This window comes from Heteronotia binoei, chromosome 17, assembly GCF_032191835.1.
Source record: "Heteronotia binoei isolate CCM8104 ecotype False Entrance Well chromosome 17, APGP_CSIRO_Hbin_v1, whole genome shotgun sequence".
Classification (NCBI taxonomy): Eukaryota; Metazoa; Chordata; class Lepidosauria; order Squamata; family Gekkonidae; genus Heteronotia; species Heteronotia binoei.
The window spans coordinates 38,516,857-38,542,530 of record NC_083239.1 but is presented as its reverse complement, the minus strand read 5'-3'; the positions used below and the strand labels follow the sequence as shown (position 1 = coordinate 38,542,530).

At 49.7% G+C, this 25,674-nt stretch overlaps 1 protein-coding gene across 1 annotated transcript; it reads right to left on the bottom strand.

Annotated features, from left to right (window-relative positions):
- Positions 1-24,137, bottom strand: ETFB (electron transfer flavoprotein subunit beta). Its single transcript, XM_060257959.1, has 7 exons — positions 23,997-24,137; positions 18,054-18,212; positions 11,947-12,105; positions 8,043-8,105; positions 2,881-3,039; positions 814-1,001; positions 1-227 (listed from the first exon to the last, which is right to left on the bottom strand). Exons 1-6 carry the CDS (start codon positions 24,057-24,059, stop codon positions 831-833), a joined length of 774 nt encoding a protein of 257 aa, XP_060113942.1. The 5' UTR covers positions 24,060-24,137; the 3' UTR covers positions 1-227; positions 814-830.
- Positions 24,138-25,674: the final 1,537 nt, after the last annotated feature.

Here is a 25,674-nt window from a genome sequence, read left to right as displayed (position 1 = left end):
TCTCCCAACAATCACTGGAAATTTATTGCAAACTGACCCATCATTCATCCAGAAAAACAAAGTTAAAAACTGTCGGCCAGCTCCCTTCATTGGGCAGCTGGGCTGGAAGGCAGCACGGTTTCGGGCCCCGAAGGACTGGGCCCCGGGAGGCAGGTGGATAGAGTCCCCGAGGGTTGCCCCCCACTTCGACAGCAGCAGAAGGCCCAGGGCAGCGGCTCCAGGCGACGCTGAAAGATAAAAGGGAACGGAGTTGTTAGACCAGGGGTGGCCAAATTTACTTAATGTAAGAGCCACATGCAATAAACGTCAGATGCCTGAGAGACCCAAGATAGGGAGGGAGGGAGGGAGGAAGGAATTATAACCAGGGCCTTTTTTGAGCAGGAATGCAGTTCCAGTTGGCTTGGCATCAGGGGTGTGTGGCCTAATATGCAAATTAGTTCCTGCTGGGCTTCTACAAAAAAAAGCCCTGATTATAACTGTTTGCACACACATGGGAGAAGCGTTAAAGGCCGGTAGCTGGGACAGAGCGAGAATTAAGCTCGCTTCTGTTCCCATCGTCTCGCCCTGGGTTCTGTTTTTGATCTGTTGAGCTGAAAATATTTTAAAGTACTCTAAAAAAAGCCCTCTCTGTCATGGCAGATTGAGTTTTAGAAGATCAGGAAGAGGGGTGTTGTGTCTGTGTGATTAAACGGGTGAAAGCGTGCTCCTGCAGTTTGCCGAATTCAGCTTCTCTCAGCACCGTGTCCCCCCCCCCCCCCTCCACCAGCCCCAAAAGAACAGGCGCTGCCCTGAAGCAATTAGAGTTTGACTTACTGGAACTCAGGAGAGATTCAGATCCGCCCGCTCTCCTTCAGCTTCGCCACCAGGTCATCCACGGTCTCCACCTTCACCCCGGCCTTGCGCTGGGGAGGGTCGTCCACACTCAGCGTCTTTACCCGCGGGGTCAGGTCCACCCCGAGGTCGGAGGGCTTCACCACCTCGATCTTCTTCTTTTTCGCTTTCTGGGAGGGGAGAGGGAGACACACAAGAGGGCTCCTTTAAAAGCACTGTCCTCAAGTTTGAATTGGGCAGCAGGGTGTGTGTGTGTGTGTTTTATCCACGTCTTCTCCCTGTTTTATCGTCTGCTCCTGGTGAAATGCTTTGGAGAGTCAAGGCTATTGGGGGGGTGGGAATCATCATCTGCTAAAGCTTCTGGTCCTCATGAAGTGACAAAGGGCCAAAGAAACGTTGGACCCCAAATTTCTTCCCTGTGGGTGTCCTTGCATGCTAGGAAACTCCCTTAGACCAAGGGTTTCCCGGAAAACCACCTGACACCACTCAGGACTTTTTAAGAATGTCTAGACCAGGGGTGGCCAAACTGCAACTCAGAAGTGTGGCTCTCGAAGCCCCCACTGCCCCATCGGCCAGCTTGGAGAAGGCATTTAAAGTTAAAATTGCTTTCTTTCCACCTCTGCCTCCGTCCTCCCTCTATTTTCGTTCGTTCGTTCGTTCCTTCCTACCTACCTACATCTGACGTTTATGTCTTGCAGCTCTCAAACATCTGATGTTTATTCTATGTGGCTCTTATATTGAGCAAGTTTGGCCACCTCTGTTCTAGACTGACCTGCTGAGGAGGCAGTCTTCCGGCGCACTAGAGCAAGGGCAAAACCACTTGTAGCCGAGCTGGCCACATCTGTGCAGTCTGACGCACGCGGAAGAGCTCTGGAGTATCATGACCTGAGCCCCTCTTATCTGTGGGACCCCCTCTCTCCCTATGCTCCACCACACAACTTTGCTCATCTCAGCAGGGGCTTCTGCGGGTGGCAGCTCGCAAATGGGCAAAATTGATAACTGCCCACACAAGTCGGTGCTTCCTTTGTTGTGGCCCCCGCCTGAAAAGATGATAAATGCTCCCATCTTCCTACCTTTCCGCAAACTATGCAAAACTGAACAATCTGAGGGCGTTTTTTTGCAGGTCTGCAGGGTTGCACCGTACAAAATAGTTCTACAAAACTGCTTGGGTAAACGATTAGGGACATGGGTTCTATACTGCTGTGCACAGGTTATTGGACGGAGGATCCTCTTACATAATTTCTGCACTGCGGAAATGTGTCGTCTGAACACTCATGTAAGACCTCACCTCGAGTATTGTGTTCAGTTTTGGGCACCGCATTTTAAGAATGATACAGATAAACTGGGACGTGTCCAGAGGAGGGCCACAAAGATGGTGAGGGGTCTGGAGATCAAGTCCTATGAAGAAAGGTTGAAGGAGCTGGACATGTTTAGCCTGGAGAGGACGCAGCTGAGAGATGATATGATCATCATCTTCAAGTACCTGAAGGGCTGTCATATAGAGGATGGTGAGGAATTGTTTTCTGTGGCCCCAGAAGGGAGGACCAGAACCAAAGGGTTGAAATTAAATCAGAAGAGTTTATGGCTCAACATCAGGAAGAACTTCCTGATAGTTAAAAGTGGTTCCTCAGTGAAAACAGGCTTCCTTGGGAGGTGGTGGGCTCTCCTTCCTTGGGAGGTTTTTAAACAGAGGTTAAGATGGCCATCTGACAGCAATGAAGATCCTGTGAACTTAGGGGGAGGAACTTGTGAATTTCCTGCATTGTGCAGGGGGTTGGACTAGATGACCCTGGAGGTCCCTTCCAACTCTGATTCTACGATCCTATGCTGCGCTTCAGTTCTTTCTGGAGGCTCCAGAATTCTAAAATCCCAGTCCATCACTTATTCAATGTCCCATTTTGTCAACTGTACTGAGTCACGATCAGTATTCTGCTCTGAGATGCCTGTAAGGCAGGTAGACTGTAAATAACATAATTTTAAAAAAGAAAACGTAAAAGGCACCCCCCACACACACACACCTAAATGGCGTCAAAACCCCTTTGGCCTCACCATGATGTTAGGCAAGGTGGCGTAGCGCGGTTCGTTGAGACGGAGGTCGGCGGTCACGACAGCCGGCAGCTTGAGACGCACCGTCTCCAGGCCCCCGTCGACCTCTCGCTCCACCTTCAGCCAGTCCCCGTCTACGGTCACTTCAGAGGCAAACGTCCCCTGCAGGAGGGAGAGAAGGGCTGCCGAATTAACAGCAGAGCGGGTAACGCTCAATGCAAACACACACACACACACGTATAGCCCAAAGCGCTGCGCTGTGCACATTTCCACATTTGGATCAGCTTTAAAAACAAAAGGATAAGGGCAGGGGTTCCCAGCTTTGCTCTAGCCTGCAGGCACCTCTGGAACGCTGGCACAAAATGTCAGGGAGCGAGGTCGCGCGTGACTCAAGCAGCCACCCTCCAATGTTTCAGGCCAGGAATTCTGTTGAACAAGAGGCTTTTTCAAATGAACACGTCGCTTTCAAATGTCTTCTCTCGCGCACGCACGGCTCGCTTGCGGACTGGTGGTGAATATTTCCTGGGCGGGGGTGGCAGGTGCTAGCAGAATGCCTTTTTTAGAAGTACGTGGAGCAAACTAGATCGCCAGTGACCCGTCAGAAACCCTGCTGGGCAAGAGCCCTGTCTGGCTTTGCCCACTTTCGAAAAACATTTGATGGGCGCCAAGAAAGGTCTCAGAAGGCACCGCCGCACCCCTGGGAACTGTGCTGGAGACCCCCCTGGTTAAAAGACTATTGAAATCATGGCGACATGTGTCCTTGTAGATATATTTTTATGCAGGGCTTTTTTGTAGAAAAGCCCAACCGGAACTAATTTGCATATTAGGCCACACCCCCTGACATCACCATTGTTCCACACTAGACTTTTTGGGTATAAAACGCCCAGCAGGAACTCATTTGCGTATTAGGCCACACACCCTGACACCAAGCCAGCCGGAACTTCCTGCTAAAAAAAAAAAAAGTCCCGTTTTTATGTCATAAAATGATTTAAACTGAAACATTTTGGTGGGTCTCCGCAGAAGCCTACTTATATCCTTTACTCCCAGGAAAGAGCTGTCACCTCGGGAGGTGGTGGGTTCTCCTTTTTTGGAGGTTTTCAAACAGAGGCCAGGTGGCCCTCTGACAGCAATGCTGAGTGTGAACTTGGGCGGATCTTGAGAAGGAGGGCAGGAAGGGCCCTTTCTTACATGCCCAGGGAAATGCTGTTTGCCACTTTGGGGTCAGGCAGCAATTCTTCTCCAAGTTTGGCTAGGAATCCTGTAGAGTTTTGGGGGTTTTTTTGCTATCTTCTGAGAATGAAACGGGTCACCAGGGGTTGGGGGGGGGGAGGGAGGGAGCAATACTCCCTCTAAGCTGTGGAGCCTTGTGAGCAAAAATTCTACTTTGTGAGCTACTGGCATCAAAGTTGCGAGCTACTCCATAAATTAGATTGCCCTGGGGCCATTTTTCCTGAGCTAAGACAAAAATGCGTGAAAACAGTGAGCCTAAAAACCGTGAGGCTAAAACACTGCGAGCCAGCTCACACTAACTCAGCTTAGAAGGGAACACTGGAGGGGGGAGTATTTTTGAGTTTCCTGCATTCCGCAGGAGTTTGGAGGAGATGACCCTGGCGGTCCCTTCCAACCCTATGATTCTATGATCAGTTCCTCTTTTCTGCAGCACAGGAGCCGCTATCAAGCCCCGCCACGCAAATGAAAACAGATGTCCAGTGTGGGTAGTACAACTTTGAGAAAGCGCAGGCCTCCTGACGGTGCAGGGCACCACAAGGCCGAGGCCATGACCTGCCGGCACTTCAACTGTTCCAAGCAACCCTATGGCCCCCGTTAATGGCCGAAAACCGCTGGCATCCGCCGCAGAGAAGCCGGTTGGGGGAGACAGCTGCACAGTGCCAAGACGCCGGCAGAGTGCCATCGGAAGGTCCACGGGCTGCCCCTTCGACGTGATCTTGGAACCGTTTCCTGAGCAGAGGGGCACGAGACGCTCTCTCTCTCTCTCTGGAAACTGGGCCACTGCGCGCTAATAAGATTTCCAACGGTCATTTGCCTCCCAACCACCCCGTGTCTCATCTGCACGTTAATTAGGCCGTCGTTAACTGGAACAAAACAGATTGCTGGCGATTGGTTCCGCCCCAAGCATCCCTGGAAGGCGGCTAGACCAGAGGACTTCTTCTCTTTTGATTGAAAAAACAGAAAGAGGGGGAGAAAGGAAGATTTCCTTATGGGGTGGTGAGAGGGGGGTGGACTGATCCACTCTCGTTTGGGTGAAAAGGACTATCCCAGACAGACACCCCCAGGACGAATCACGGGTGTGGGCTGTTGAAAACGCAAAATCTTGCTGTCTCGGGGCAAGCCGAAGACCAACTGGGAAGCCTGGACTCCTCTTCCTCCATAGAAAAGAGCGAGAGCCCAGTAAAGGTTAAAAGGTAACGGTAGTCCTCTATGCAAGCACCGAGTCATTACTGACTCATGGGGTGATGTCACATCAGCAAGTTTTTTTGGCAGACTTTTTACAGGTGGTTTGCCATTGCCTTCCCCAGTCATTTACACTCCGCCCCCCCAGCAAGCTGGATACTCGTTTTACTGACTTTGGAAGGATGGAAGGCTGAGTCAACTACTTGAAACCAGCTTCCGCCAGGATCGAACTCAGGTTGTGAGGAGAGCTTGGACTGCAGGACCACAGCTGACCACTCTGTGCCATGGGGCTCCCTGAGAGCCCAGTAGCACCTTAAAAACTAACTAAATTGGTAGCAGGGTAGGAGTTTTCGGGAGTCACGGCTCAGTTCTTCAGATACGTGAAGAAGCGTGCAGTGACTCACAAAAGCCTCTGCCATCAATTTTGTTAGTCTTTATGATGTTACTGGACTCTTGCTTTTGTCCTACTGCCGCAGACTAACACAGCTACCCATCTTGAGCTATCCCTTTCCTCAGGTTAGCCACGGCTCAGCGGAAGACCCTCTGCTCGGCACGCAGAAATTCCCAGGTTCAAGCCCCGGGATCTCCAGTTAGAACGATCAGCTAGAACAGGGGCGGCCAAATTTGCTCAGTATAAGAGCCACATAGAATAATCGTCAAACGTTTGAGAACTGCAAGACACGAATGTCAGATGAGGAAGGAAGGGAGAATGGAAAATAGACGGGGAGGGAGGCAGAGCTGGAAATAAAGCAATTTTAATTTTAAACACATTCTCTTAAGCTGCCAGCTGGCTTGGCTTGGAGAGATTTAAAGAGAGAACCGTCTTCCCTAAGCTGGCCGATGCAGGCTCTGAGAGCCACACAATAACTTGGAACATGTGACTCCTGAGCTGCGGCTTGGCCACCCCTGAGCTAGAAGAGGATGTGAAAGACCTTCACCTGGAGAGCTGCTACCAGTCAGAGCAGACAAGACTGACCTTGGCAGAACAGATGGTATAATTCAGGTCAGGTGTTCCGGGTTCACGTGTTCAGGTGCCCCGAGGATGAAGCTGAGGCTCAGTGGCAGAGCATCTGCTCGGCATGCCAAAAGTGCCAGGCTCAGTTCCTGCCCTCTCCAGTGAAAAGGCTCGGGCAAGCAGGTAATGTGAAAGACGTTTACCTAGTGAGTTGCTCGCCGGTCCAGAGTAGACAAGACTGAGCCTGACAGACCAGAGGTCTGTCTGACCACTGAGGCTGAGCCTGACAGACCAGCTGTCAACGTGTTCAAATGCTTTGAGACTGAGGACGAGGCTCAGGGGCAGAGCACCTGCTTGGCAGGCTGAAGGTGCCCACTTCAATCCCTGGCGTCTCCAGCAAAGAAAATGAGAGGAAATCATTGCTAATTGAGAAAATGACGGAAATTTTAAAACGGGTGTAATACGAAGGAAAATACACAGGGGTGGGGTTGTGGCCAAATGGTAGGGCAGCTGCTCGGAATGCAGAAGGTCGCAGGTTCAATCCCCAGCATCCCCGATTTAAAGGGCCAAGTAGTAGGTGATGGGAAAGACCTCCGCTTGAAAGTCCTGACAGCTGCGCCAGCCAAGCAGGGTAGATGTGCCCAATCTCATGTAACCGGGATTTTAAAAGTTGGGGGGAGGGACCTGTAAAAAAGGCAGGGGACACTTAGTGGCTCATGTGAGAAGGGACAGGCCCCAGCCAGCGTTCACCTCTAGGATGGTGGCAAGGGGAGGGGAAGGGAGGGAAGGTTGGGGGCACCCGAGTTGGGGCACCCAACAGGAAGTCAGGAGGCATGGCCCCCACAACTCCCCCCCCCCGCATAGCTACAGGCCTGACCAATCTTGCCCCACCAAGGGTCTCATTCGTAAACTCACATTTCATAGAAAAATGGTCTTCGTTTGTAGATTATGTAACAACTCATGATCTCCAATCATACAATTCAGAATATCTCAACCTACTCTATCTCCAGTTCCCCCGCCCTTTGAAATATCTTCTTTCCTCTTCTGTTTGCGCTAGTCGTGGCCTACATCTTCCACAAGGTGCATACTACTGTTGCAGAAGGTACACTTTATAATAGTAATAGCATACATTACGCTTTGCACTGGTATTCTTTAAATTCTGAAATTGACAGATTATGGCATCTTACCTAACTTGATGTTAACCGACTTGCTACGTTTCCTATCTTCTATTTTCTTTTTTATGCATAACGTGGCTGTTATGTTCTTATCCAAAACGGCTTACAGCTTGTTTATGCGTACTTCTTACTAAGCTATAGTCAATATTATTTACTGTACTGCAATGTTATTGACAACGTTATTTACATCCTTGTTCCTTTGCAATCTTGTTTGCTTTTTGTACTGGGAAACGCCAATAAAATGTTAATTACCAAAAAAAAGGGCCTCATTCAACAGAAGGCAGCTTCCTCTGTTCATACAGGAACCAAATTTGTCTGGTTTCCTTGACGGGCACATTGGCATGCCGAGGGAGCAAGTGGCCAGTCAGCTCCACCAACTTGGTGCCCACCAGGGCTTTTTTGTTTTTGTAGCAAAAGCTCCTTTGCATATTAGGCCACGCCCCCTGATGTAGCCAATCCTCCAAGCGCTTACAGGGCTTTTAGTACAAGGCCTACTGTAAGCTCCAGGAGGTTTGGCTACATCAGGGGTGTGTGGCCTAATGCGCAAAGGAGTTCCTGCTACAAAAAAAAGCCCTGGTGCCCACCTTCTCCTCATCTCTTGCATGTGTGCATTCACGCCGTACCTGAGGCCAGTCCAGAAACGCTGCTGTCATTTGCCCCGTCTGGTTACAGTCATCATCGATGGCCTGGGAAACAAGCAAAGGGTCAGGGTGTGCACAGGGAATCATACAGAGGACAAGAACGGCTTGTAAATAAAGCTCGAGTCGAGTGGCACCTTTAAGACCAACCAAGTTTTATTCAAGGTAGGAGCTTTTGTGGGCAGGCCCACTTGAGAGCCTGTTTGGTGCAGTGGTTAAGAGCGGTGGACTGTAATCTGGAGAACTGGGTTTGATTCCCCACTCCTCCTCCACAGGCAGTCAGCTGGGTGACCTTGGGTCAGTCACAGTTCTCTCAGAGCTCTCTCAGCCCCACCTGCCTCCCAGGGTGTCTGTGGAGGGAAGAGGAAAGGAAGGTGATTGTAAGCTGCTGTGAGACTCTGAGAGAAGGTTGGGGTATAAATCCAATCTCTTCTCTTCTTGTACCTCAGATACATTGAAATGGAAGTGACCAACATATACATGTTGGTAGATGTCGAACAGCAAAATTCATACAACATAATGAAGATGTTTTAATAGATGCAAACAGGGATAACAAGCCAAGTTTATATCGTCACAATTTGTCTGCATTTAACACCAGGAGGGAAAACAGTGAAGCAAATAAATTTGTCAAAATTGGAGATAGATGTGACACATTTATTTGCTTCACTGTTCTCTCCCACCCAGGATTAAATCTAAACAGATGGTGACCATATAAATTTAGCTTGTTATTCCTGTTTGCATCTGTTCAAACCTCTTCATTCTGGTGTATGCCAATTCGCTGTTCAACTTCTACCTCTATGCATGGATTGGTGGCTTCCATTTCAATGAATTTGAAGAAATGTGCCTGCACACAAAAGCTCGTACCTGAAATAAAACTGGGAGGGGGGTGGGGGTTGAGCAGGAACGCAGTTTCGGCTGGCTTGGCATCAGGGGGTGCGGCCTAATGTGCAAATGAGTTCCTGCTGGGCTTTTTCTACACAAAAACCTCTGTGTGAAACAATCGTGATGTCAGGGGTGTGTGGACTAATGTGCAAATGAGTTCCTGCTGGGCTTTTTCTACACAAAAAGCCCTTAATAAAACTTTGCTGGCCTTCAAAGTGCCACTGGACTCAAACTTTGCTCTACTGCTTCAGACCAACATGACTCACAGCTGTCCTCCTGGATCTAAGCTCATGAACGATTCTCTTGAAGTCAAGGGGAAGGTCTGTTATGATCCTGGGCCTAGTGAGGCCTACAGGCTCCAGAGAAGCCTGCCTAGGAGTTACTACAAAAATCCTACATTTCCCAGGATCCCCTCTGTCCCTCTGACTGGGTGGCAAGGTTCTGGAGGGAAACTGGCCCAGAAAGGGTTGGGGCCTGAGAGGAAAGCATAAAAGGGCCAAGGCACAGACAGGGTAGGTTCTCTCTGGAAAAGGCTGCAGGAGAGATCTCTTACCCAAGGAGGTGAGTTGTGGTATGACAGGAAGGGAATGTCTAGCTCAGGGGTGGCCAAACTGTGGCTCGTTCACACATATTGTGTGGCTCTTGAAGGCTCCCCCCACCCCACATCAGCCAACAGAGGAGGCATTTCTCTCTTTAAATCACATCTCTCAGCCAAGCCAGCTGACAGCTTGAAGAATGAAGTTGCTTGCTTTCCACTTCTATTTTCCTTCCTTCCTTCCAGCTTTCAAAATCTGACATTTGTGTCTTGCAGCTCTCAGACATCTAACATCTATTCTATGTTGCTGTTATGCTATGCAAGTTTGGCCACCCCTGATGTAGCTAAACGCGTCAGGGCTTCTGTTTATTTGCACCCACCTTTACTGTATGTATATTTCACTGTTTCTACCCACTTATTATTTGAGCGCTGTAGATAAACTGTTGCTGTTATACTGCCTGGGTCTTCACATCTCCTTGGTCATGGTTAAAAGGTACAGGGGTGCTTGGGTACTCTGGGCCCTCCCGTGCAGACCCTCACCAGAGTGGTGGCAGCCAGCAGAAGGTCCTCCTAGGTCCCTGCTGTGTGATAAGGCCACTCCCAGGTGAGATGCAGATTCCACCACTTGGAGCCTAAATCCCCTGTGGATGTTTCTCAGGAATCTGCCAGGCTTAAGCCCTGAGTTTCCTCTAACTTCCCTCGCAACCGAGAGAGTCAAGCCGCTGACTGGAAAAGGGCTATTAAGATGGGTGAAGTCAGCCAAAGCAGAGGAAACAGCAAGATGGTCTCTCCAGCTCCTTTTAAGTCCCACTGGGAAGGCTGAGTCAATCATGTAGAGCAGGGATCCCCAACCATTGGGCTGCGGACCAGTACCGGTCCGTGGCCTGATAGCAACCAGGTCACTCCTTGCAGGGGAGGCAGCCTTGGAGCGAGACCGCACCGCCTACTTCATCTGCCCAGGTCCTGGGCCAGTGGAAGGGGCAGCACTGCTGCAACCTTAGCCAGGTGATTGGTGGGGGTTGTGAAATGGGAGGGGAAGGCAGATTATCCTTCTGCCGCCTGACCACCTAGTGGGGAGGTGGCAGAAACAGCCCCAGTCTCCCCCCATGGGAGGCAGAGATGGGGCACAGGCAGGGGGACAGCCTCCCCACCACCCGTGGAAAAATTGTCTTCCATGAAACCGGTTCCTGGTGCCAAAAAGGTTGAGGGCCACTGATGTAGAGCATCCCATATAGACCCTTCGGGGACCTCTCCAGCCTCCGCTCAGGCACCGCGTTGGCAATTGGCTCCTTGCGAGGGAGACCTCCGATCCCACCTGCTCATCTGGCCTTTCCCCTGCCCAAATCTCCCTCCCCTGTCGGCAATTCCCACTGGATAACAAAGCCAAAGAGGGGCCATCTGGGGATTTATTAGCTCTCTTAGCCCGTACGACTGCCCACTGCTACCCTTGACGCCGTGCCCAAGGAGAATACTGCTTGTGAAATCCCTCCCCTGCCCTTCTTAAGAGGGGTGAGATGGCCATCTGTCAGCAATGCCAATTCTGCGAACTTAGGCAGATCATGGGAAGGAGAGCAGGAAGGGTTGTCGCATCAGTGCTTAGTTCTCGTGGCCCTTTCTGACAGGGAAATGCCGATCGCCGCTTTGGAGTCAGGAGACAATTTTTCTTCAGGCCAGTTTGGCCAGGGATCCTGGAGGGTTTTTTGCTGTCTTCTGGGCATGGAGCAGGGGTCACTGGGGCACGTGTGCGTGTGTGAGAGAAATATCTGTGAAGTTCCTGCATTGTGTAGCGGGTTGGACGAGAAGGAGGTCCCTTCCAACGCTATGATTCCAAGTGCTGAAAACCTAACCCTCACCCGCTCACTGGCCTTTGGTTGCAGTTTGCAACCACGAGGGCTAGAAACCTGACGCTGAAGCCAAGCCCAGCGATTCCCGAGGTTCCGCTCTCGGGCTGCGTGGTGGCCCTCCTCTGAGCTTCCCTCTCCAGTCCGTCTCACCTGCTTGCCGAGCAACAGAAGGCTGGCGCCTTCCTTTTTGGGCATGGAACAGGTGTCACTGGAGTTGCGTATGGGAGAGGTAAGAACATAAGAGATTCCATGTTGGGTCAGGCCAATGGCCCATCCAGTCCAACACTCTGTGTCACACAATGGCCAAAGAAACCAGGCGCCATCAGGTCCACCAGTGGGGCCAGGACACTAGAAGCCCTCCCACTGTGCCCCTCTGGCAAGCACCAAGAACACAGAGCATCAAATTTATGAATTTCCTGCATGGTGCAGGGGGTTGGACTATATGACCCTGGAGGTCCCTTCCAACTCTATGATTAAGTGCTGAAAACATACCTAACCCTCACCCGCTCACTGCAACCACAAGGGCTAGAAACCTGAAGCTGAAGTCAAGCCCAGTGATTCGTGAGGCTCCGCTCTCGAGCCGCATGGTGGGCCTCCTCCGAGCCCTTCCCTCTCCAGTCCGTCTCACCTGCTTGCCGAGCAGCAGAAGATTGGCACCTTCTTTCTTGGCCAGGGCGGCGAGGATCTTGGAGACGTGGAAGGGGCTGAGGTGCTCGTAATCCTTGGCGGGGATCTCCACGTGCAGCCCCCGGTCGGCCCCCATCGCCAGGGCTGTGCGGATTGTCTCCTGGGGTGAGGTGGGGGAGAAGCACAACAGCTGAAGCATCAAATCGTGGACCTGACATATGAACATATGAAGCTGCCTTCTACTGAATCAGACCATTGGTCCATCAAGTCAGTATTGTCTACTCAGACTGGCAGCAGCTCTCCAGGGTCTCAAGCTGAGGTTTTTCACGCCTACTTGCCTGGACCCTTTTTTAGTTGGAGATGCCAGGGATTGAACCTGGGACCTTCTGCTTACCAAGCAGATGCTCTACCCCGCCCCCCTGCAATCTGTGTGTCCAAGGTGAGGCCAGGTACCAGCGCCGTTCTCCCTCTGCAGTGGCTGAACACCCCCACCCCAACACCCCCCCCCCCAAACACAACAAAAATACTCCCCTTAGCTGCTGTCACCCAGGGCTTTTTTTGAGCAGGAAAACAATTCTGGCTGGCTTGGTGTCAGGGGGTGTGGCCTAATACGGAAATGAGTTTCTTCCTTTGCTACCTACTGAGAATTTTGTGCCACTATGAGGAAGTAAATGGGGAAAAAAACTATTGTGTTGTAACTGAATGAGGATAAATTTCATTCAATATATTGGATTTTTAATTGTTCAGTTCAATACATATCTATATGGACAACTCACTGCAACAAGCAATAAGTATTCATCAAGGCTTTTTATTGTAGGAGGAGCTCTTTTGCATATTAGGCCACACACCCCTGATGTAGCCAATCCTCCAAGAGCTTACAGTAGGCCCTGTGATAAGAGCCCTGTAAGCTCTTGGAAGACTGGTTACATCAGGGAGTGGGGGTGGCCTAATATGCAAAGGAGTTCCTGCTACAAAAAAAAAGAGCCCTGTCTGGTTGTATCTATTGCATACGCATGACATGTTTCTCCAAAGGAGATCCAGGTAGCACAGAAGGTACTGTCTCATTTTATCTTCACAACGAAGTGAAGTGGGTCAGTGAGAGAAGAATTCAAAGTGAATTCTGTGGAACAGGGAGGATTCGAACTCAGTCCAAGTCCCAACAACGCACTGGTTCTACCTTGTACTCATGAGCTTAGAAGCATTTCCATAGACATTTACAGGGCATGTTCACACCATCAGGGCTGGGGAATGCTTCTGGCACATGACGGATGGGAAAGATTATTGCCAGAAAGATGAGAAGGAGGGGGAAGCGCCGAGTTCTCCAAACGCACACACCCTCCAGATACTCTGCCCTCCTACAAACTGCTTGTACACTTGCAATACCAACCACCTTTCCACCAATCCCCATCCTCCCCTCACCCCTATTTGCATGCCTAGCAACCAACATCCCAGGCTTTTCAGGGACAGATTTTACACAAGGTATACAGAAGCAAGAAATAACGAGTAGCACGGCTTGGTATACTCCCGCTACTAGGCGGGTACTGTGCCTGCGTGGAAAATTTATTACCTGCTCTGCACAGGGCAGGATAAATAAAATATTGATGCCGAGTTTTGAGGAGGGGAAAAAACCCTGATGCCAGCACGCAGGAATCTGAGATCTCTTTCCAGCTTTCTTAATAGCTGCGATAATAGCGTCTTAAGGGAAAAGGGGGGGGGGGGGGGGAGGAATGCCTGCCCCACTGGGAAGCCTGCCAAGGCACTGTGAGCATGCATCAGGGCCACCGCGGCAGCTGCTGACTTAGCGATCCCAAACATTGCCGCTGCAACAGCCAGCCTCCCCCCTAAACAACCCGAGGCGGTGTTCTGACAGTGCAAAGCAGGTATGTGAGCGTGCAGGGAACTTAGAGAAGAAAGTGCTCCCCCGTCCCCTTTGAGTCAGTTCCCAGTCTCAGATTAAGGAATGTCAGCAGACTAGATGGTTGAGAACTGGGATGGGAAGGTGGAGCCGGGAAGAAAGAAACTGGGGGGACTGCAGAGCAACTGAGCAAAGTGAAAATCATGGGGGAAAGAGAGAGAGCGCGCGGTGGTGCAGAAAATAGCTGGCGACGGTGTGGCTGTCAGGAAGCCCGCAGCCAGCAGAAAAAAAGAACCCAGCCAGGTCTGCGGAGAGGAGGGGAGGTGAGAGAGGCCCGTCTGGACCAGTTACTTCCACAAGGCTGCTCTCTCTCACACAAGACTCCACAGCTTCGAGAGAGTGCTGGCAGGGAGGCTTTTTTACTTTGTATTTAGTGACTTCTAGGCCGTTCTGCGCAAACCGCAACAAAAAAAAATGGCTGCTGTAAAGTCCGTCCTTGTGCATTTCCTGCTCCGAGAATTGTTCTGAATAGAGACCCTCTGTGGAAACAGGCGGCCAGAGGTCCTTAACGCTCTTCCTGAACTGTGAGATAAACCAAGAGCTCCCTCCTGCATCCCCTCAACCTGATCCGACCCCTGGAATAACAATTTGGCCCAGATCAATCTACAGAAACCAAGACCCATTTCCCACTTAACTTACGCTGCTCTCACGTTCCTCTTCTCAGTAGGGCTTCCTTCCAATTTCACACTATCTGCCCCGGGGCTCCAAGTAACGTCGGCGTTTTCACACGGCAAACAAAAAAATATTTTTTAGAGGTTTCTGTTTGCTGCGCAAAAACGCCGTTACTTGCAGCCCCGGGGCAGATAATGTGAAATCGGAAGGAAGACCCACTGAGAAGAGGAACGTGAGAGCAACGTAAGGTGAGTGGGAAATCGGTGCAAGTTTTTTCTGCAGTATAAGATGCTGCTGCGCTAGGATTTTGCTTTTTTACAGCAGACCAACATGGCTGCCCAAGAGCCCCGTGGTGCAGAGTGGTAAAGCTGCAGTACTGCAGTCAGAGCCCTCTGCTCACGACTTCAGTTCGATCTCAGCGGAAGCTGGCTCAGGTAGCCGGCTCCAGGTTGACTCAGCCTTCCATCCTTCTGAGGTTGGTAAAATGAGTACCCAGCTTGCTGGGGGAAAGTGTAGATGACCAAGGAAGGCAATAGCAAACCATCCCATTAAAAAAGTCTGCTGTGAAAACGTTGTGAAAGCAACGTCACCTCAGAGCTGAAAACGACTGGTGCTTGCAGAGGGGACTACCTTTACCTTTTTTAACATGGCTGCCCACCCAAAACGGGTCTTTTTCGTTCCTCCAGACTTCATCAATGCAATCCTAAGCAGAGCTAACACCACTAAAGTCAATGGGCATAGAAGGGTGCAATTCTGCTTCGAATGGTCCTGTGGGTTGCTTGGATCTGGGAGAGGAAAAGGACAGCACGCTGACTCTCCTATGTCCCACTGAACGGTCCTCTCATGGACCCCTGCTGCCACCTAGTGGCCGTACACCTTTCTGGCAAACCCCCCCCCCTGCTTTGGAATTAACCGTGCTGCTCACAGCTCGCTGAGCATGCTAACAGATGGGGAAATGTGACCTGCCCACCTCTGTCTTGGTCGGAGAAAGGCAACCCTGTCCACCCAAGAGGCCTGAAGCAGAGACGGTTCAGAAAGCCGCCCAGCAGAAATGGTTCAAAGCCCCCGCCTCCCCATCCCCGTGTTGCGTCAGTAACCCCCACCTTTAACATCCCACACAATGTGGACACGCTTGCCATGAGAAGACAGATTCACTGTGGGGAGCCCTTCTTGCAAAGAGATCGAGGAAGTCAAGTAAGTGAACCAAACCACATGTTTTACAACATCCCAAGGAAGACTCGTGCTGGGCTTAAAAAGCGCTCAATATTTAGTACATCATTCGGCACTCTATAAGCCACCGATCACAAAATAGGAAGCAATGTACACTGCTAACACCTCTGCCAGACCTCCACCAGACGGGCCCAGTTGGATTTGGGGGACTGACTCCTCAAGGCTGTTTTTGTCCCAGTTCCAAACCAAATTTCCAAGTAAAATGTGTGCAAAACAGATCCTCTTCGAAACTGGATAAAACTGGGAGCTCACTTGTTCCAGGCAAGTGATGTTGCCTTTCTCCACATAGCAACTCTCAGGGCTCTTTTTGGTAGCAGGATCTCCTTTGCATATTAGGCCACACACCCCTGATGCAGCCAATCCTCCAAGAGTTTACAAAGAAGAGCCTTGTAAGCTCTTGGAGGATTGGCTACATCTAGCTCCTGCTAGAATTCCACCCCTGATTAGGCCGCACCCCCCTGATGTAGCCAGTCCTCCAAGGGTTTACAGGGCTCTTAGTACAGGGCCTACTGTAAGCTCCAGGAGGATTGGCTGCATCAGGTGTGTGTGGCCTAATATGCAAAGGACTTCCTGCTACCCCCCCCCCCAAAAAGCCCTGGCAACTCTTGTCTTCCTCGGTGGTCTCCCATCCAAGGCCTAACCATCGCCAACCCTTCTTAGCTTCTGTAGCCTGTGCTCAGCTTTAGGAAGGAAGCTAAAGATTCGGGGGGGGGGGGGGGGAGAACTGCAGCCATTTAAGAGAAAGCAGAGAGAACCCAGTAATCTGCGAGAACAGAATAGAGTTTTGAGCAGGGCTTTTTTTGTAGCAGGAGCTCCTTTGCATATTAGGCCACACACCCCTCATATAGCCAATCCTTCTGGGGCTTACAGTAGGCCCTGTACTAAGAGTCCAGTAAGCTCTTGGAGGATTGGCTACATCAGGGGTATGTGGCCTAATATGCAAAGGAGCTCCTGCTACAAAAGAAAAAAAAAGCCCTGATTTTGAGATACTGTTAACTGAAGACGTGGTATTCATTTATTTCATTTATACCCTGTCGAAATTCCTAAGTCAACACTGAATCACTGGCGAAAAAACCTTTACCCAGTTTTCCTGGGCCTCTAAAAAGACAAGAATTAAATTCACAACTTTATATCAGTCCTCACAAAAAGGTGGTTTGGACTTCCCCAACCTCCTGTTGTACTATTATGCTGCTAACCTGGCAACTATAACAAGATGTAAAAATATGACCGCTTGGCAACAGACTGAGCAATCTTATTCTACGCCTCTCTCACTCCCAGAGCTGTTTTGGACAACTCTCCAAAGCTAGACCCCAAAAATATTCCAAATAATGCTTTTCTTCAAACATCTCTTAAGATACGGGATACGTGTAAAAAAAAAAAAATCTCTCGCTTTCCCCACCCCGTGCCAGGACACAACAGAAGTTAAATTCTGGAGATGTGTTAAGGAGATGTGTTAAGGTGACTAGACTAATAGATCAAGGGTCATTTCGTAGAAAAAGAGGTGCCAAAACTCCTTAGCGCTACTAGCTTGGATATGCCATACATCCCTGACATCACAGGAAGGTGGACTAAATTACATTAGCTCAGCATCTACATTAAAATGCTTCTTTAATTATAATTGTCATTCATAATAAAACCTTACTCCCATCATACTTTTAAAATTACTTTCTCATATATGGCCATAGGGGCATGATGAAGATTTCCATCTGTTTGCTTTGTATGTTTTGGTTTTTCCCATTTTTTATGGAGGGAAATATCAGAAAGTTTGTGAAGAGTTCAGCAAAATTCTCACAGGGGGGGTTGAACAATGGAGCCCAGAAGCAAGTATTTGCGGGGGAGAAAGAAAGAGCACAATAACATTTAGAGGTTCCGGAACTCCACTCCGGTGAGCTCCTACCCAAAATGAGGCCTGGATCTAATGCAAAAGGGCAGACCCCTTACTAAGGCTGAATTATTTAAAAAATATTTCAAAATCTAACAGACATTTTTTGAATAATCCTTTCTGTGTCCACCCATGTAACTTATGGCTCAACTGTAAGAACTTATATCAGGGGCTCTTTTATTTTCTGTAGTTGTGCACAGAAAATTCAATAAAAACTTTAAATCTGGGAGGGAAAAATTATACCCTGCTTTTCACCCCGTGGGGACCAAAGGGGCTTATACGATTCCCCTCTCCTCCATTTTATCCTCACAACAACCCTACAAGGTAGGTTAGGCTGAGTGCGTGACTGGCCCACGGTCACCCAGTGAGCTTCCACGGCACAAGTGGGGATTCGAACCTGGGTCTCTCAAATCCTAGTCTGGGCTCCCTCCAGTCCATCTCCCTCCATGTCAAGGATCCAAGTCCTCACCTGGCACTGCTGTGGGCCGCAGCTGACGGCCACCACCTCGGAGACCAGCTTCTTCTCCTTGAGGCGCACTGCTTCCTCCACAGCGATCTCGCAGAAGGGGTTCATGGAGTGCTTCACCCCATCCGTCACCACCCCGGTCTTGTCTGGCTTGACCCGGACCTGCAAGGGAGGAGGAAAGCAATTTCTTTAAAGAAGAAGAAGAAATTGGATTTATATCCCACCCTATACTCTGAATCTCAGAGTGGTCACAATCTCCTTTACCTCCCCCCACTTCACACACACACACAACAGACACCTTGTGAGGTGAGGCTGAGAGAGCTCTCACAGAAGCTGCCCTTTCAAAGACAGCTCTGCGAGAGCTGTGGCTAACCCAAGGTCATTCCAGCAGGTGCAAGTGGAGGAGTGAGGAATCAAACCTGGTTCTCCCAGATAAGAATCCACGCACACAAGACCTGGCCCAACGAGGTCTCGTTTGTCAGATCTAGCCCTCATAACAAATGAGTTTGATACCCCTCCATAAACAGAGCTTCTATTTGAAATGCTAAAGAGTTACTGTTAAAGTTAGGCATAACCTCACTCCCTGACACTGGGTGGTTGACTCTGCCTCTTATATCAGCCATTTTGTAGTTGGCTTCGCCTCACATGGCAGCCATTTTGTGCCAGAATTCCAAAGGTGCTCGTAGGCTCAAAAAGAATGGGGATCCCCGCCGTACGGTTTTCAAGGCAAGAGGTAAACAGAGGTGGCTTGCCATTGCCTGCCTATACTTAGCAACCCCGGACTTCCTTGGTGGTTTCCCATCCGAGCACTAACCACAGCTGCCCCTGCTTTGCCTCTGAGATCGGGCTACAAAGCCTACACCAGCAGAACCACCCCTGCAGGGAAGCAAGGCCGATGGTCTCAGGATCTCTAGCCAAGATCTCAATACAGGGCAGTTTGCCTTAATTTATCTCGACCGCGCCCAAACTCCCAGGTCTACGCTGCTCTTCGATTCTGCCCCCGACCCGAAGCAACAGCGCATCCCGATTTGTCGTGCGCTGGCTTCGTAAGTGGGCCACTTCAAGCTATCATTCTGGGATGATTATTTCTCTTTCTCTTTGGCCATGCGTGGGAACGAAATTACATGGGAGACCATCTCTGACACAACCTGGCGGTACGTGGATACGCTCGGCGGCAATTTCTCTGATTGGAACCGCTCCACGATTGCAGGGATCAAAGTCTATCCCCCAGACTGTCGGTTGGCATAATACCTTGCTACGCACAATTGCTCTCCTGGGCACAAAAGGGTGGGGGGCAAAAAAAAAAAATCAACCATCCTTTAAACGTCACTAGCCACAAGTCTGGGATTAGACAAGGGGATTAGCAAAATTCAGAGGAGAGTTCCATCCATTAGGCACTGAAAGATCGGAGATAAAAAAAACAACCCCTCTGAATAACGGTGCTTCAGAGGCAGCAGAATTGGGAGGTTCTGATCTCTGTCAGTGTTCCCTCGAAGCTGAGTTAGTGTGTGCTAGCTCGGCTTTTTTAGCCTCCAGCTCACACATTTTTGCCTTAGCTCAGGAAGGATGGCCCCAGAGAAAGCTACTTTATGCAGCGGCCAAATCGCTCGCTCGCAACTTTAATGCCAGTAGCTCACAAAGTAGAATTTTTGCTCCCAAGACACCAAAGTTTAAGGCTTGGTCTCCAGACTCCTGGTTATCCACATCACTCTCCTCTGCACCAGTTTCTATCCACGTTTCTTGAGGCCTTTGGAACTGCACACAATACTCCAGGAGTGGCCTGCCCAATGCAGAGTACGGTGGAATGATGACATTTTGCAATCTGGAAGTTATGTCTCTGTTGATACACCCCAAAGTGGCATTTGCCTTTTTTGTCACTGCATCGCACTGGCAGCATCGCACTGGATTTGATCTATAGTCTCTTCTTACTCCACTTCTTTTCCCCTAAGTGAAACAGCCCAAAACATTTTAACCCACCTCCACAGGGCAGCTACTCTAGCCCTCTGATAAATTTGGTCTCCATTTCCTCCCCCTACTTGAAAACACAATAAAAGGTCTCATAAGGATAAAGGTTCCACTAATACTTCACTTCAAACACCCAGACTGATTTCGCACACAGCTTACCCCGCGGTCACGTTCCCGTTCTCTGCGCAGCGTCTGTCGGATTTCCCACTATCTGCGCCGGAGTTACAGGAAGTGCCGCGGCTTTTGCGTCGCGAACGTAAACTGGGTTTTAGCGGTTTACGTTTGCTACGCAAAAGCCGCGGCACTTCCTGTAACTCCGGAGCAGATAGTGGGTTATCCGACAGACGCTGCAGAGAGAACAGGAACGTGACCGCAGGGTAAGCTATGTGCGAAATCGGTACAAGTGACGTTAAAAGGGGATTCGACGGATCCATGGATGATGGGTCTGTTGATGGCTACTAGCCACGCTGGCTAAAGGGAACCTCCATATACTGAGGCACTCAGACAGCAACATCAGGAGGAAGAAGAAGATATTGGATTTATATCACGTCCTATACCCTGAATCTCAGAGCTGTCACAATCTCCTTTATCTTCCCCCCCCACACACACACACAACAGATACCCTGTGAGGTGAGTGGGGCTGAGAGGGCTCTTACAGCAGCTGCCCGTTCAAGGACAACTCCTACAAGAGCTATGGCTGACTCCAGGCCGTTCCAGCAGGTGCGTGTGGAGGAGTAGGGACCTTGGCCTCTGTGCCCCGTTTGTGGGCCCTACCAGCCAATTTGTTGGCCGCTGTAAGGAAGAGGACGCTGGACTTGGAAAGACCTCTGGTCTGATCCAGCAAGGCACTTCTTACAATACAAATAAATTGCAAGGAACACCCAGCTAGCAAAAAAACCTCTACCACATTTGTCAGATAATTCCCCTGCCCTGAGCCTGTTTGCGGGAAAGAAATCAGGCAAGCCAGACCACTTAAAAAGATGGTTGAGTGTCCCGCAAGTATTGCAAGACTTCTCCAAAGCACTCCGGTCAAAGGTCTTCAGGAGAGGCTGCTGTTTGCATAAGGCTTTAGGCCAAAAACTCCTCTCCCCTGACCAGGGAACACCAAACATGCACTAAAGTCAGAAAGAAGGGTATTTGTGCCCAGTCTTAGCGACTGCAACACTCCTGCTCACCGCTTGTGACCAACATTCCCTCTAATTCCCCCCCCCCACCAAGTGAAGTAGTTCACATCCTGATGTAATCTTAAAATGGGCAAATGGCAGTGAATACCCTCCATGGTTCCAGATTACTGCTGAGTGGGGCTTCCTGTGTTAACTAGTGGCCACTTATGCGCACAGCTTAGCGCAGGGGTGTCAAACATGTGGCTCGGGGGCCAAATCAGGGCCCCGAGCAACTGGCTGTTGTCTGCTTCCTTATCCCTCTCTCTTGCTTCCTTCTGCAGAACAGCTTGCTTTGCCAGGCTTGCTCAATCGCACAGGAGCTACAGAGCAAAACCTCTATTTTCTCCATTGGCTGAGGCTCCTCCCTTGGGATCCCACGGGAGAGCGACAAAGAAAACACCTTTAAGACCAATGAGTGTTAACGTTTTAAGCATTTTTAAAGTTTTTTTAAAAAAAATCTTTAGTCATGTTTGTTTTTGTCCTTTATTAAGTTTATATTTCTGCTACCTAATCTTAAATAGGTACACACATGGCCCAATCTGACACGGCCTGGCCGAGCCCAATATGGCCGGGCCTGACAAGGTCTCATTTTTGTCAGATTCAGCCCTCATAACAGATGAGTTTGACACCCCTGGCTTAGAGGAAACACTGCTTGTTGCTTAATAGACAGCAGCAAAGCCAGGAGAGCCAGACAGACGCTCAAGGCACTGAATCAGCAGGGGTAGCCCTGAGGGAGAGTGGCGACAACCCAAACCCAAGATTGCCCTGACAGCAACAGTCTGAGTATGAGGCATACCTGCCCCATGCTACACTGCCATCTCTTGGGGAGCCAGAGTGTGCAAAGACAGCCCTAGCGAGATAAAAAGCTATAAATGCACAGATATCTTATTCAACAAAACAGTCAGTAGCTCACCTTCTCTATTTCATAATGCTGACCATTTCTTTAAGCAAGGGCAAAATTGAGGGCTTCTTGCCCTTACCCTGCCCTGCAGTGGTCAAACCTGCTCCATGTGCAGCCGTACATGTTTTAACTTTTTCACAAACGCAGTTATTTTAATAGAACAAAAATTTGGGTCCAGGAGCACCTTTAAGACCAACCAAGTTTAATTCTAGGTATAAGCTTTCATGCACATGAAAGCTTATACTGAGAATCAGGGCTTTTTTTGTAGCAAGAACTCCTTTGCATATTAGGCCACACATCCCTAATGCAGCCAATCCTCCTGGAGCTTGCAGTAGACCCTGTAAGCTCCTGGGGGATTGGCTACATCAGGGGTGCGTGGCCTAATATGCAAAAGAGTTCCTGCTTAAAAAAAAGCTGAGAATTAAACTTGGTTGGCTTTAAAAATGCCACTGAAGTCAAACTTCATTCTGTTTCTTCAGACCAACAGGGTGACGCACCTGAATCTACTGTTATTTTTTTCCATTGTTTTAAAAAATTGCAACCTTCAGTCAGATTTCCAGATTCACCTTATTTTACAATCTTTTTGAAAAAAGCGGGAGAGGGGGAACAAGAAACACAGACTGTTGGGCTCACACTGTCCAACATCCAACTGCCAACAATGGCTGGTCAGGAAACCCAGCCGCAAGCTGGCACACGAACCTCTGTGGTTCTCTGTTGCCAACATCTGTAGTTTCAAGGTATGGTCCCCAAACAAAGGTAAGGCGAGCATCAAAGCAAAAGGCACCACCCAAGCCAGGCACCACAGCAGAAAGGGGCCTGTCACTAAAACAGGACAGAGAAGAGAGCCGGAGTTGTGATTTTTAAATGCTAGGCTGGTCAGTACATATCCTTGCCAACTTCCAGATGGTGCCAGGGTTTCCCCCCTAGATTCCCAATTTATCTCTAGATGACAGAGATCAGGTCCTCCAGATAAAAAGGGAGCTCTGGATGGTGGGTTCTTACGGCATCACACTTCCTTGGAGTTCCCTCCACAAACTTGGCCCACCCCTGACACCACCTGCTAATCTCCAAAAATCTCCAAAGCCAAAGTGGGCAACCATAATAACGGCAGTTTCCCCCCCTCCCTTCCACTTTTCATGCAATCTGCACAAAGCACAACTTCTCTTACTCTACCCTGTTGCTTTCTAAAGCGGAGCCTCCCCGGATGAGGCAAACGGAGCCATCCAGTCTAGTTTCCATTAGTGCCAAGCAGATGTTCAGCAACCCAGTCCGGAAGCTTGAGTCCTGAGATAGACTGCTACTACGCATGGAGGCTCATTCCACCCTCTCTACGTAGAGTTGCCAATCCTCAGGGGATCTCCCGGTTTGGAAGCCCTCCCTCCCACTTCAGGGTCATCCGAAAGCGGAGGGGGGGGGAGGGGAGAGAATGCCTTCTGGGCACTCCATTATTCCCTATGGAGACCGATTCCATTGGTTATAATGGAGAATTGATCCACGGGTATCTAGGGCTCTGGGAGGGCTGTTTTTCGAGGTAGATGCACCAAATTTGCAGCACAGCATCTGATGCCTCTCCCCAAACAATCCTCCAAGTTTCAAAAGGATTGGGCCAGGGGGTCCAATTCTATGAGCCCCCAAAGAAGGTGCCCCTATCCTATCCAATGGGGGAAAGGCATTTAAAAGGTGTGTGGCCAGAACGTTCTTTGGATGTGATGGCCAGAACGTTCTTTGGAACTCAAGTATGCTTGTCACAACCTTGCTCCTGGCTCCACCCCCAAAGTCCCCAGATATTTCTTTAACTGGATCTGGCGACCCTATCTCTACTACAGCTGCACACAACGCTCTCCATCTGACATGGGTAGGGTGCCCAGCAGGGTCTACCACGAAGGAAGGGGGAGCCGAGGCGTCCCAGCCACGTACCTTCACCGCGTAGTCAATGACTCGCTTCACTCCCACCATCGCCCTTAGCCCGGACGCTGCCATCTTGGCCCTCCTCCCCGCTCACTCTCCCAGCAGCCCCGCCTCCATCACGGAGACTCCACCCCTGAGCTTCTCTCCTCCCGCCCACTAGACTGGCCCAGCCAATCGGTAAAGGAGCGTGGCAAAGACGGAGAAAAGCGCAAGGGCGGGGCTACAGCGAGGGAGGGGAGTGAATGCATGTGAACCAATCGGACTACAGGCTCGTGATCCCACCAGCCAATGGAACAACAGCGAAGGCGGGAGCTGCAAACGCAGAGAAGCTCTCCGTGCCGCTTTAGCCGTTCAGAACGAATAAGCGAAGCTCACAAAGGAGGGGGGAAGGGACGTTTGGTAACGTCAGGGCCCTGAGCCAATCACTACGACCAAAGGCTCGTATTTCTGCCAGCCAATGGGACGACTCTATAGGCGGGAGTAAGAGCTTCAAAGACAAATGTTCTCTGTGCCTCTTTAAGTCGTTTATTGGACAAGGTCACAAGAGGGGGGGGGGAGGAGGCTTTGTGACATCAGGTCCCTGAGCCAATCACAATACACTGACTTGGGCAAACGAAAGTTTACATTTTGAATAAAAGTTTGTTGGTCTTAAAGGTCTTACTAGACTCCTGCATTGCCCCCCCTCCCTCAAAAGTGTTAATTACCAGCTGCCAGTGGAAGGACAGGCAATGAGAGAAACAAATACTGTGATGTGTTGGCTAACGATATTTAATAAAACCATTTAAACACCTTTGTAAGTTATCTTTTTATACTTCATATTATAACAGAGGTCCATTCTCATATTACAATATTACAAGAAAAGCCCTATTAGCACCTGGATGTAGGCTCATTTCGTCAATGGACTTCCTCAGGAGTAATCCTTCCTAAAATCCTTCCAGCGTTACCAGCGACTTGTAACAACTCAATGTAAATGCTCTTCTGCAACATCTTCTGCATTATAGAGCTATAAAGGCCAGCAAACTCCAGAAGGCTTGTGCATCTGGTTAAAAGAATAAGTTTGGATTGACTTAAGCTCCGAATATAAATATATGCACTTGTGTCATTGAGTGGTAATTTTTTTACAACAATATAAAATCTTCAGAATTATTTATTTCCATTCAGGTTTGTGGTATGCCTTGTTGTAGTGGCCCTGTGGCGCAGAGTGGTAAAGCAGCAGTATTGCAGTACTGTGGTCTGAACTCTCATGACCTGAGTTTGATTCCAGTGGAAGCTGTATTCAGGTAACCGGCCCAAGGTTGACTCAGCCTTCCATCCTTCCACTAATGGAAGGGAATTTCCATTAAAGCAGCGCACTCTTCCACTGCAGCCCAAAATTTCTTCCAAAATGCTGTTTTTGATAGTCAGGTCCACCCCCACCCCAACCAGTCTGTGGGGAGATACTCAAAGGTTGGGAAAGGAGAATAAGCAAAATCTCCTTTCCATTTGCCAAACTCTTCTGTAGGATCCAGCTTGTACTCCTAATGAACCACTTTCCAGTTACCTTGGATCCCCTCTAGGGCAGGGTTTTGAACTCATTTGTTGTGAGGGCTGGATCTGACATAAATGAGACCTTGCCAGGCCAGGCCATGTGTGCCATAAAATGTAATGCCAGTTTGGTGTAGTGGTTAAGTGTACGGACTCTTATCTG